This window comes from Petaurus breviceps, unplaced genomic scaffold, assembly GCF_028583685.1.
Source record: "Petaurus breviceps papuanus isolate PSGF00001 unplaced genomic scaffold, PetGlider_PUasm1.0 90639, whole genome shotgun sequence".
Taxonomy (NCBI): Eukaryota; Metazoa; Chordata; class Mammalia; order Diprotodontia; family Petauridae; genus Petaurus; species Petaurus breviceps.
Genome location: NW_027187296.1, coordinates 500,973 through 514,318, shown reverse-complemented (window position 1 = coordinate 514,318; position 13,346 = coordinate 500,973). Strand labels below are relative to the sequence as shown.

Sequence of the window (13,346 nt, the reverse complement as noted above, 5' to 3'; positions counted from 1 at the left end):
GGAAAAAAATCTCTTCTGGATTCATCCTTCCAGGTGCTGATGGTTGTAGCAGCTGCCCATGAAATGAATTAATCAATAGCCCTGCATCTTCATGTGGACAATTTCTCTTAAGGCATTTTGATGAAAGAGTACAATCATATGAATATTTTCTTTGATAGCTGCTTAGGGTAGTTATACAGTTCTGAGCATTATGGGCAAGCCATGACTGTACATATTTGATTCCTGGTCCCCGAGGTATTCTTGAACACCTCCTTAATTCTTTTCACCCCCTTAATACAGATAAAAGACCAGAGCATCATCTCTCTGGGAATGGCCAAGCTGGTTAGCACCCCTTTTGTAAAGATTTCCTTTTTCTTTATTAGATTTCTTGGAGAACTATACAGGCTGATTTTTTTCCCCCAAACCCCACAAAAGCTAAATAGAAAATCCAATACTTCATTTGAGCTATTTATCTGATAAAGTGATGCTTATAGCATTAAGAAAAAACCAAACAATTACTAGGATGATTCTCTGTGTGTGTTTTATTTTTTTTATTTTTAACTATATATATATATTTTTTTATTATTTTTTAGTTTACATCATTCATTTCCATAAGATTTTGAGTTACAAAGTTTCTCCCCATTCTACCCACCACCCCAAAACAACAATCCCACTGAATATCCCCTCCCCCAATCTGCTCTTTCCCACATCTTCCCCCATCCACCCTTCAACTTTCTAGTAGGGCACAGTGGATCTCTATGCCTCAGTGCCTATATATCTTATTTCCCAGTTATATGTGAAATAATAATAATAACAATAATAATATATTTTAAACATTGGATTTTAAACCTTTGAATTCCAGATTCTTTCCCTACCTTCCTCATTACCCTCCCTTACTGGGAAGATAAGCAATTCAATATAGGTCATACATGTGTGGCTATGCAAAATATTTCCATAGTGGATATATTGTGAAAGACTGACTTCCCCTCCATCCTATCCCACCCCCCACTAGTTCTGTTCTCTACTTTGATCCTGTCCCTTTTCAGAAGTGGGTACTTCCAACTTCCCTCCCCCCCAGCCTGCCCTACCTTCCATCATCTCATCCCCTTCCCCCCTACTCTCCTGTAGGGTGAGATACCCTATTTATTGTGTATGCCATTCCCTCCCTAAGCCCAATTCAATGAGAATAAGGTTGACTCATTCCCTTTTATCTTCCTGTTCTTCCCCTCCACTGTAACAGTTTTCCCTTGCCTCTTCTATGTGAGATAGTTTACCCCATCTCTCCCCATCTCCTCTCATTATATTCCTCTCTCATCTCTTAATTTCACCTTTTAAGTATCATCCCTTCCTATTCAATTGGTCCTGTGCCCTCTGTCTATGTATACCTGTACACATATATACACACACTCAACATATGTATTCATATGCCTATATACCCTCCTATATAGACATATATATGATACATATACATACATATACATATATACACATATAAACATATATATGTATATATTTGGTTTTCAAAATCCTTCTTAAGCTCCTCTATGGCCTGTAAGCAGCTTATTCTTTTGTTGGAAGCTTTTGGTACAGGAATTCTAATTTCACTGTCTTCCTCCTGTCCATTTATATATATTTTTTTATTCCCTTCAACTGGTTCTAATACTGAGAAAAGTTTCATAAGTTACAATTATCATTTTTCCATGTAAGAATGTAAGTAGTTCAACTTTGGTAAGTTTCTTATGATTTCTTTTCCCTGTTTACTTCTCTTGCTTCTTGTATCTGAATGTTAAATTTTCTACTCAACTCTGGTTTTTTTCATCAAGAATGCTTAAAAGTCCTCTATTCCACTAAATGACCATATTTTCCCCTGAAACATGATACTCAGTTTTGCTGGGCAGGTGATTCTTGGTTTTAATTCCAGCTCCTTTGACCTCCAGAATATCATATTCCAAGCCTTTCAATCCCTCAGTGTAGAAGCTGCCAGATCTTGTGTTATCCTGACTGTGTTTCCACAACATTCAAATTGTTTCTTCCTGGCTGCTGATAATATTCTCTCCTTGATCTGGGAATTCCAGAACCTGGCTATAATATTCCTGGGAGTTTTCTTTTGGGGATCTTTTTCAGGAGGTGATCAGTGGACTCTTTCAACCTCTATTTTGCCCTCTGTTCCTAAAACATCAGGGAAATTTTCCTTGAGAATTTCTTGAAGGATGATTTCTAGGTTCTTTTTTTGATCATGGCTTTCAGGTAGTCCAATAATTTTTAAATTATCTCTCCTGGATCTATTTTCCAGGTCAGTGGTTTTTCCAGTGAGATATTTCACATTGCCTTCTATTTTTTCATTTGTTTGGATCTGTTTAATAGTATCTTGATTTCTCATAAAGCCACTAGCTTCCATTTGCTCCAATCTCATTCTGAAGGAATGATTTTCTTCAGTAAGCTTTTGAGATTCTTTTTCCATGTGACAAATTCGGCTTTTTAAGGCATTCTTCTCCTCATTGGCTTTTTGAGCCTCTTTTACCATTTGAGTTAGTCTAATTTTTAAGGTGTTATTTTTCTTCAGTCAGGTTGTTCACTGTCATTTCATAATTTTCTTGCATCATTCTCATTTCTCTTCCCAATTTTTCCTCCACTTGTCTTATTTGGTTTTCAAAATCCTTCTTAAGCTCCTCCATGGCCTGTAAGCAGCTTATTCTTTTGTTGGAAGCTTTTGGTGTAGGAGTTCTAACTTCACTGTCTTCCTCCTGTTCCATGCCCCAATCCCTTTTGTCCCCAAAAAAGGAATCCAGAGTTGGACCACTGTGCTTGCCTTGCTTCCCTTGCTTGTTCATGTTGCCACTCAATTACTTGACTTTTGAGCTTTTGGCCACAGTAGAACTCTGCTACCAGAGGGGGGAGCTTTGTACCAGTTGCTGGGGTTTTCTCAGCTGCCAGATCTATTAGTTGGCTGCCCTCTTTAAAGCCTCCACAATGCTCTGGCACACTGGTCACACACACCAGGACCCCTACCCTAGACAGTGATCCAGGTCCAAGCAGGTTAAAGCAAGAGCGATTTACCCCTCAGACTAGTTGCTTGGTCTCCCTACAATCTGCAGGCCAGCAGCTCTGAAGCAGCCCTGTGGCAATGGCTGCACGGCCTCCATGCCTCAGCGGCTTCTCACCTTGGGGCAAAGGCCGGACTGAACTCCTGAACTCCTAGGTCCCAAAGTCCACACTGCACTCACCTCTCACTTTGTCCTTGGCATCTATGGATTGATAATTCTGGAAACTGCCACAGCTGCTGGTGATTTGAAGTCCTTTCAGCCGGAGGCTGGTTGTGGCCGCCCCGAGGCTAAAACCTGGGGCTCACTTGGGACTGGGCTCGGCTCCCAGAGTGCTGCGCTGGCCCCTTCCTGCTGGCCTGCCAGACTGTCTTCAGCGGGAGGTTAGCTTCTCTGTGTCATTTTGCGAGTTCTGTATCTCCAAAGTTTGTTTAGAGTAATTTTTTACATGAATTGGAGGAGGTGGGAGTGGGAGTCATGTGGAAGTCCTATTTCTACTCTGCCATCTTGACTCTGCTCCCCATGTGTGTTTTTACAATCCTTTATAAGGGCTATAAGAATGAAAGAAAACAAGGTTTTCAGAAAGTCTTTTCTTTCCCAGATGAAGTCATAATTAATTGCATGCCTATGTATCTCTAGGTACAGGGTTCCTAACCGTGTGGGTGTGTGTGTGTATATGTGTGTATGTGTGTGTGTGATGGACTCTTTTGGAAGGCCAGTGTAGCATATTGACTTCTTCTTAGAATAATATTTTAAAATCATAGAACATGCATAGGATTTCAAGGAAAATTAATTATATTGAAATAAATATATGAATTATTTCCTCTTCCAAGTTCAGTTCCCCCCACATTAAGAACTCTGAGCTCTAGGCCCTTGTTGGCTTTTGTCTAAGCTGGAAATATGATGGTAAGCTATTTCCTGATTAATGTGAATAATTAATCACCTGAAATAAAATTATTCAAATTCACACTTCATATTTCCATTGGAATGGAACCAATTACCATATTTTACATGATTAAAACTTCCAATAGTACGAATTCATTATTATTTGTACTAATTAGATTTACAATCCAGTCCAGGTATTCTTTGATTCTCACCAGACAGACCTGTCTGAAGGCAGGAGGCCAAATCTCTCACTGGGATACCAAGAATCCTACCCCCAAATTAATACCTCTTAATGGATGAAAGCCTCTTGTTGCTACTTGACTCGATATGTCATCCCTGGAGGCCAGTGACACCCAGCTGTCACTAACTCATTTACAGGAAAGCCAGATTGCAGGGGAAAATGTTATGAGTTTGTGGAGAGAAGTGGCAGCAATGAGGGTACATTACTCTTTAGATATCTAGAAATGAAGGACAGGAAAGAAAGAGGCTGGTAACAGGAAGGGATGGAAGGCCAGGACGGGAGAGCTGAGAATAGTAGGCAATAGGGAAATGAACAGACATGTAACTGATTAAAGAATGTTCCAAAATTTGGTGTTGTTCAGTTGTTTCAGTCATGTCTGATTCTTCATGATTCAATTTGGGTTTTCTTGGCAGAGATACTAGGGTGGTTGGCCATTTCCTTCTCCAGCTCATTTTACAGATGAGGAACCCAAGGCAAATAGTATTAAGTGACCTGCCTAGGGTCACACAGCTAGTGAGTGTCTGAGGCCAGATCTGAACTCATGATGAGTCTTTCAGGCCAGAAAACTCTATCTATAGAGCATAGAAGAGTACAAAAATGGAGAGGAGAACTATTTCATTCTCTGAGACTGAAGGAAAGTAGAAAAGAATGGCAAAAGCTATGTAGAGGTTTTGAAGAATGGAGAAGAGGAAATGAATAGAAGATCTCAGACTAGCACAGTTTAAGCATTGCTCAGCTTCCAGAATATATTGAGTCAATCTCCACTGGAAGACTTAATATTAGAAGATTCCCTGACCCACCTCTTTGGATTGGTCAAAATGTATGATTAGCTGCATGAGATTCCACATCGACCCCTATCTTGAGCTGAGTGTGACAAGTAACAGCAGGAAAATTGTCTGAAAAATAGAATCCATTTGCAAGTTACTAATATTAGTTATCTTCCCAAAAGGGATGCCTTTTATGGAGAAATTGCCTTATTATTCCAGAGGTGGGTCACTACCTAATGTTGCCCACAGAGCATATGGCATGTTCAGGCATTGTTCATTTGTTAGCATTAGCCAGAAGCTATAACAGGAAAGTGATTTCAGTATTAAAAAGGAGGCAAGAGAATATAGCACACATGAAGATAGCTGCCACAGAAAATGATGGAGAAGCCTTGGTTTAGAATCTATATTGATTTTGCGTGACCCATTCCAAGGGACAATCTTTTCTCTGGGGCTGTACTTGAACTTTAGAATTTACTTTTTTCTGCTGGATTACCCTTTGGGTTTCTCTCAGTCCAAAGTGTTTCCTTCATTGTGTATTTCATTTTTTTTTTCAGTTTACTCCTATCTCCAGCCTTAGTTTTTGGATTGCAGAATTTGTGCTGGGGTCAAACTCTGCTTCCATACTACTAGATTGGATGGGTAGGCCCAGTTATCTTGAGTTTTGTGGTTAAAACTAGGCCCCACTTTTATCTTGCCTTCCTTCGTGGGTCAGGCCGAGGCTACCTGCATGTCAGCCTTGGCAGGGGCCTCCTGAGGCCCCGGTATCACTCTTCATGGCACTGGTTTATCTCTGAGACCTGCTGTGGGACTCGGCTGATTTTCACTTTGTTTTCCACCTAAAATACTTTTATCTCTACTCTGTAGGTCCAAAGGATTCTTCTAATCCTTTTGTGGGTTGCATGGAGAAGGTTGTAGTTTATGATCTTTGCTTTTCTTCTTATCATTGTTCCTGTTAGTACAATTTTGGAGTTTCACTGGGATGTCTGGAGGGGAGCTGGGCTCTTCTACGTCCTAACATGCTACTATCTTCCCACAAACCCTACTACCTCCAGGATCAAATATAAAATCTTCTATTTGACTTTTAAAGTCTTTCATACTTGGCCTATTCCTAACTTTTCAGTCTTTTGCCATCTTACTCTCCTCCATGTCCTCTGAAATCCAGTGACACTGGCCTCCTTTCTGTTCCTCACAATATACTCCATCTCCTGATCTCAGGATCAGTTTACTAGATGTCTCCTAAAATCTCCCCCTTCTTGTTTCTACCTCCAAACTTCCTCTAAGTTTCAGCTAAAGTCTCACCTTCTGTCAAAAGTAGCAGAGAGTCCCTCCTAGTTCTCCTTAAACTTAATGCCTTCCCTCTGGGATGAATCTAAATAATATTGTTTGTATATGGTTGTTTGCATGTTGTCTTTCTTTCCAGAGCTTGTTAAGGGCAAGAAGTGGGTTTTTTTTTGCTCTGTTTTACTTTCTTTTTTTGAGTCCCCAGTGTTTAGCCCAGTATCTGGCACAGAGTAGGTACGTTAATAAATACTTGTTGACTTGACCTGATAACTGGTAAGGCCAAAAGGAGGTTGTAGACCATTTAGGATGCCCTGAAATGGATTGTGTGAAGAGATTAGCCTAAGACTTACCCATTTTTCACACTTACCCAGTGTTAGATGTTATATTCCCGGGCTCAAAGATCATTACAGATGGCAGGTGCTTGCTCCTTGAAAGGAAGATTATGGCGAATCTGGACAGCATACTAAAAAGCAGAGATATCACTCTGCTGATATAGTCAAAGCTATAGCTTTTCTAGAAGTAAGGTATGGCAATGAGAGTTGGACTGCAAGGAAAGCTGAGCACCTCAGAATTGATGCTTTCAAATTATGGTGCTGGAGAAGACTTGTAAGAGTCCCTTGGACAGCAAGGAAGTCAAATTAGTTAATACCCAGGCTATTCACTGGAAGGTCAATGCCTGAAGCTGAAGCTTTGGCCACATAATGAGATCAAACTCATTGGACAATCCCTGACAGTGGGAAAAATTGAAGGCAGAAGGAAAAGGGGATAGCAGAGGATGAGATGGATAGTGTCATGGAAACAAGAAACAAAAACATGGACAGACTTCAAGAGACAGTGAAAGATAGAAGGGTCTGACATGCTATAGTTCATGGAGTCACAAAGAGTCAGACGCAATTAACAACTGAACAACAACAAAGTTTTTCGTTGCTCAGAATGTTCAGCAAAACAAAACAAATCAGTATTGATGAATTTCTAATAAAGTGAAATCTCACAACTGTACTTGAGTATGCACAGTAGAAAAAGCACCAGTCACAGAATCTGGGTTACAAGCCTGTCTTTGATGCTAACTACCAGTCATTTAACTTCCTTGAGACTTTTAGTTTCCTCATTTATAAAATAAGAGGATTGTACTAGAAGGCCTCTGAGGTCTCTTCCATATCTAGAATTATGATCCTATGAACTGTGATTCTATGACTTCTTTCAAATCTCCCCCAGATCTCTATGTCAAAAGCCTTTTAAATGTTAACTTTAAATACCAAGGAATTTAGCAAATGTCAGTGTAGTTGAAAGCCTTCTTTGCCAAATGGCTAGGTTGTACAATGGATAGAGCTCTGAACTTGGAGTCAGGAAGACCTGAATTTAAATCCTTCCTCAAACACTTAATAGTCATGTGACCTTGGTCAAGGCAATTAGTCTGTTTCAGGTTCCTCATCTGAAAATGAGGATAATAATATTACCTGCCTCACAGGATTCTTGTGATCAAAGGAGTTGGCATATGTAAAGTGCTTTACAAACCTTAAAGCGATATATGAATGCTAGCTATTACGAAGCTATACCTCTGACAGCTCAAAGAGACTCCTTTTTGAAATGTTCTGAGAATCTATTCTCATTCACCAGGGAAAATAGACTGATGGGGAGTACAGAAGGGGCAGGGCAGTGGGAAGTACCAACCACCTCAGTACTTGTAGAAAATACATATATGTTGGGAATTCTAATAATCTTCTACAGATACTAGTTAAACATTTCTTTTACACACAACTTCACACTTACTGAACAGTATGGTTATATGAAAAGTGAAAATACATTTTAATGTTGCATTATGCATATATGTTATATATGTGTGTATATGTATTATATATATATATATATATATATATATATATATACATTTTGACATTCTATTACCAAATAGAACCTATCCATTCAGTGCCAAATTTTGAATACGTGGTCAACAATGTTCATTGTCTTTGTGTACTTTTCATCTGTGTTTCTATCCTATTTGTACATTTGCTATTACAAGTTTTAAGTGCTCAAGGACCTTATGAAGACCCTGTACATGAATCTTATTGGTGGTAGCCACACTCATCAACCTTGACAAATAGATTTGTTTTTGTAGTTCCATAATTAGTTCACACCTGCATTTTAATTCTTCTAAAGGAACCCTTCTCAGAAAGAGTTCTTAATCTGGGGTCCATAGATAGATTTCAAGGGTCCAAGATATTGTTTTAAAAAAATATTTTGACAATTGTATTTCAAGAGATTTGTATTATTTTGTTTTATCTTGTGTATTTCATTTTATACACTTAAAAGCCATATTCTGAGAAGGGGTCCATTTGACTTTGTCCAACTTCTAGAGAAGTCCTTGACACAAAAATGCTAAAACCACTTATTTGTGATGATCTCTTTCCTCTGCCAGTCTTTATGAAGTAGTTGTGTATATAGCTAAAACAGGAATTATCCTAAAATGAAAAGGAAAGAATTTTGCATTTCTATAGTCAATCAGTAGTTCATTTACTTGCCTATGTCTTGAACCACTGTAATTTCATTTTCCTAAAACTAAAACACATCTGATTCCTTTCCCTTGGTCTGTCAGCTCTCACTGCAACTAAGTAGCAAGAATGGCTCATAGATGGGAATGCACAAACCAATTCACTTTCTTTTATTTTTATTTTTATTTAATTAATTTGTTTTCTTTTAGCTTACAGGATTCAATTCCACAATTCCTTGAGTTTCACATTTTGTCCCCCTCCCTCCCCTCCCCTCCCTCCCATGGCAGCTTATAGTCAAGTATAGGATCTGTAAATACTTTCACATTATACATTAGTCAGGTTATAAGGATTGGATTGTACCAGCTGGAATGAAACATGGTAAAGAGGACATAAAACCTAATAAGAGAAGGAAAAAGATTAGGTATTTTGCTTCCACCTGGATATAAACTTAGTTCTTTCTAGTTCTTTCTCTGGATGCACATATTTCTCTCCATCATGAGTCTTTTGGGATTGACTTTATATCACTGCGTTGCTGAGAAGAGTCCAGTCTATCAAAGTTGGTCATCACACATATGTGGTGTCTGTAATTATGTACAAATTTCTCCTGGTTCTACTCTTCTCACTCAGCATCAGTTCTTTTAAGCCTCTCCAGGTAAATATGAAGACCATCTGCTACCAATTCACTTTCAATGTACTTCAGGAAATTATATTAAACATCCACTTGAGATTAAACATACTGGCTTGGGGGGGGGGGTGGAATTTTATCACGTGTTTGGCAAAACTTCAGGCATTTCTCCATCATTTTCACATTTTAAAATAAAGCCAAGAAAGAAAAAAATGCCCTAGAAAGTAACAGAATATTAGGAGTAGGTGGAAGTTAATTTTCAGCCTTTCCTCAACTGCTACTCCAAGTATACCGTTGGTGTATTTCTGTGCATTCCTTAGCAAACCATAAGATACAACAGTTGAAAGTCAACGAAGTTCTGACGAAATAGTAGAATGAAATAAATGGCAAGAAAAGCTTTCTACCTTTCTGACACTCAATTTTTAATTGCAGATATCACTTTACCCATCCCCCACCTAAATTTTGGCAGGTCATCTGATAAACCGCTTTTCCCACTGGGAGCCGCCATCGAGCTGCTCTCCAGTATCGTTCTTAAAAAGCCACACATTTCTTTTACCGAGCAGCTGTTGGCCCCGCTAGGAATCAAACGCAAGGTGGAATCCTGGCAGGGACACAGCGGAGAGCTCTAATGTACCTATTTTTATTACTCAGAATGCCAGCTAGCAAGCTGCCTCGCTAGCAAAGCCATTACGTATCCCTTTGAACTGCGAGTTCTGCGCTCACTCGTTTGGACTCCTTCAGTCTAATTCATACCTTAGTTATGGTCAGAAAATTCCTTTTAATTTCTATCATAATCTGGTCTTGGCAAATCATTCCCATAGGAGTCCATTAAACAAAACATCGAAAGAGTTGAGTGAAGTTGAGTAAGTGAGGATTTTTCTCTCAAACCCCTATCATGCCTCTTGGATTCTATGCAAATCACAGGGGATAGAGGGAGGAGACTGGAAAGGGTTAGTCATAGATGCTCTACTTCTCCCCCTGTCTCCCAGCAACAGAATAACTGCCTTTCTGCATAAAATGTATTTGAATGAAGTGCTGTCAGTTCTGGAATAACAGTGCTGATTGAGACAAGTAGGGCAGATAGTTAAGCAATAATTTACATTTACCCCTGGAAAAGTTTTTCTATACCATATTCACATTCCAAGTTATGGTTGGCTTTAATCTGTACATTTAAAAGTATTCTTCATTCTCTGAGCACATGTTAACTAATGATAAAGGCTCTCCCTTGGACTTGGACTTTTGTTTGGTGGCAAAGCCACCAAACGTTGGTAAATCAACGTCCAGCACAATTAACCTTTGCAGGGGAGGATCTATGTGCGGATAATCCAGGGTTAAGGTTATTCCTAATAATGTTGCTTTGGAAGGTTGAACAAACTGTAATATTTGCTACCTACCACAGGAACCAAATAAACATCATGTCAAATAGAGTTTTGACAGTGATCGATTCATAAAGTAATAATATTTATATTAACACAAATCCACACCAGCCAACATTTCCATGGTGCATTAAAGGTGTTTAAAGTGCGTTATGTACAATATCTCATTAGTTCTTTACAATTAAGCCTTTCACCCCACTGTTTTTTCTACTACAATATGCTGACTCTAAAAATGCTGTCATAAAAGCTAATATTTCAGTTATGAATTGATAAATGGGGGTTCTGTGGTAAACATTCTACCTCTTATGGAAGTGCTTTAATCTAGGTAAATGCTGGTAGCCAAGACACTTCTTACAAATTAGAGAAAATTGGATGTTGGATGCTTTTAAATTCCCATTATTTCCTTTCCCACCTTGCTAGTTAGAAAGGAATGCTTTTTAAAAATTTACTAAATAATCACAGAAAAAATGGTGTGGCTGGGATCTGAGTGGGAGAGAGGATGGCTCTTCATAGTCATTAATTAGTACTATCACCAGCAATGTTATAGGAAAAACAGAAAATCTTAGAGAATTGTAGAGGTTCCTTGTTTTAATAAGGTACAAATTGATCTTTATGTTTAATTAGTGGAAACATTGAAGTATTGGCTTCCCAGTGATGAAAAGGAGGGGAAGGTGGAACCAACCTCTGCTACTGATGTGGATGAAGAACAGCTGGAGCCTAAATCTGATGATGATGATGATGATGATGATGATGATGATGATGATGATGATGACACGTAAGTGACTGAAATTGAGAGACTGGTAGAAAGGTAAACCACTGTCACTGGGATGGAAAAGAATCCCTGTAATTGAACCAATATTTTACCCCTTTAAAAAACTAATCTGTTGAGCAGTTTTAAACATTGATACCCAGATTAGTCTATACTTTGTTCCAAAGAATTTCACTGCCTGTTGACTAGATTTAAAATACTGATTCATTGATGAGGAATGAGAACTTCCAAAATTTACATTTTATGAATTGGAATTCAAACATTTTTTTCAATATTTAGAGGGGATCCTGGAGCTTATCTAATCCAATTCTTCATTTTATGGATAAGAAAACAGACCCCAAAAAGTTAAGTGACTCATCCAAGATTATGCAACTAGTTACTGACTGATGCAGGACTAGAGCTCGTGTCTCTGATGGACAATAACAAAAGCCAAAATCTGAGTAGGATTTTTGCACATGGTTTCTCATTTGAGCTTTGGAAGAACCCTGTGAGAGGTACCACAGGCATTATTTCCTATCTATCAGATGGGGAAACTGAGACTCAGAGAAATTAAGTATTTGTTTGTGATCATGCAACTAGTAATTGTTCAAGTTGATATAAGAACCCAGGCTTCTTCTGATTCCAGACCTAGGATCCCTTCCACTGGAAGAAGCTAAAAGACTCGTCCAAGGTCACACAGCTAGTTGAAGGCTAAGCCATGCTTTAATGCTGTTCCTCCCTCTCCCCCCCACCCCATGTGTGTCAGTTGTATAAAGCTAAGAGTTATAAAGCAGAGAGACCCATATGATTTTTGATTTTGTTTTTTAATAGGACAAGATATGTCTGACATTTTATTTCACTGAATAAAAGTCTCCAAGTCTTTTCTTATACATAGGATTACTAGATAGAGTTTTCACGGGCATGTCTGAGAAGATATAAGGTAGTTCTGTGTAATGGTTATATACGTTTCAGTGAGAGCATTAACATTTGTTGTAGTTCTCTAATATATATTGGATACTATTATAAAGTTACTTGTAAATTTTAAATTTAAAATATTAAATGACAAACTTATCTGATATGGTTCAATTATTGAAAGATTTTACAAACCTTGGAGAAAGAGGCATAGGGAGAGACTGAGAGACATCTATTGATGTCCATAGAAGAATGGCAGCATTGAGAGGTTTCCTACTCAAGGTCAGAGAGCTTCTCAGCCCAGATTGAATATTAATCAGTTTAAGTGAGGAAATACCAAGGAGAGTGAAAAGAAAAGTTTCTTTCCTTGATAGCTCTGCTGTATACTTTATGAAATGGAAGAGAGAAAAAGGAGCCTTGTTCTCCAAGCCAGGGGAAGTGGATAGAGAATTGGACTCAGAGTCAGGAAGACCAGAGTTCAAGTCTTCCTAAGGCACTTAGTAGCCTTCTGATCCTTGGTAAATCAATGACCCTTAGTTTTCTGATGTGTAAAGTGGGGATAATAATACCTACACCAAGAAGCTGCTGTGAGGATCAGATATATAGGTTTGCATATATTTGCATATATTGCATATACTTTGCATATATTAAGTATAACATAATGTAATATATTAGCTACTGTTATTATTATCCTATTATTACCCTGGATAGAGCTTGGGTATGGTTGGAAATTGAAAAAAAAATGAAAAATTGAAAAAAAATTCAAGTCATCAGTGTGTCATTTAGTAAATTATCCTTTCAGCCCAGCTAAGTGATTCCCAGACTGGATTTGGGACATTCAGAATGTTTCAGTTCTATAAAGCAGTGTTATGAAATTCTCAAAGGAAAAATTTTTAAATAGATATTGTATGTATACAAGGTATCTCAAAAATCTTAGTGCAGTGTGGTGGGTAAAAGATGAAATGACTAAGCAAACAAAGGTTAGAGCCTCTGAGCATATAG

General features: G+C 38.3%; 1 protein-coding gene across 1 annotated transcript in view; it reads left to right on the top strand.

Moving 5' to 3' along the window:
* NEK5 (NIMA related kinase 5) overlaps positions 1-13,346 on the top strand; it is a 118,069-nt gene that overhangs the window by 102,399 nt on the left and 2,324 nt on the right. Inside the window, exon 21 of the mRNA XM_069064561.1 lies at positions 11,309-11,459. Within this exon, the coding sequence (XP_068920662.1) occupies positions 11,309-11,459 (151 nt within the window). The remainder of the gene's footprint in view (positions 1-11,308; positions 11,460-13,346) is intronic.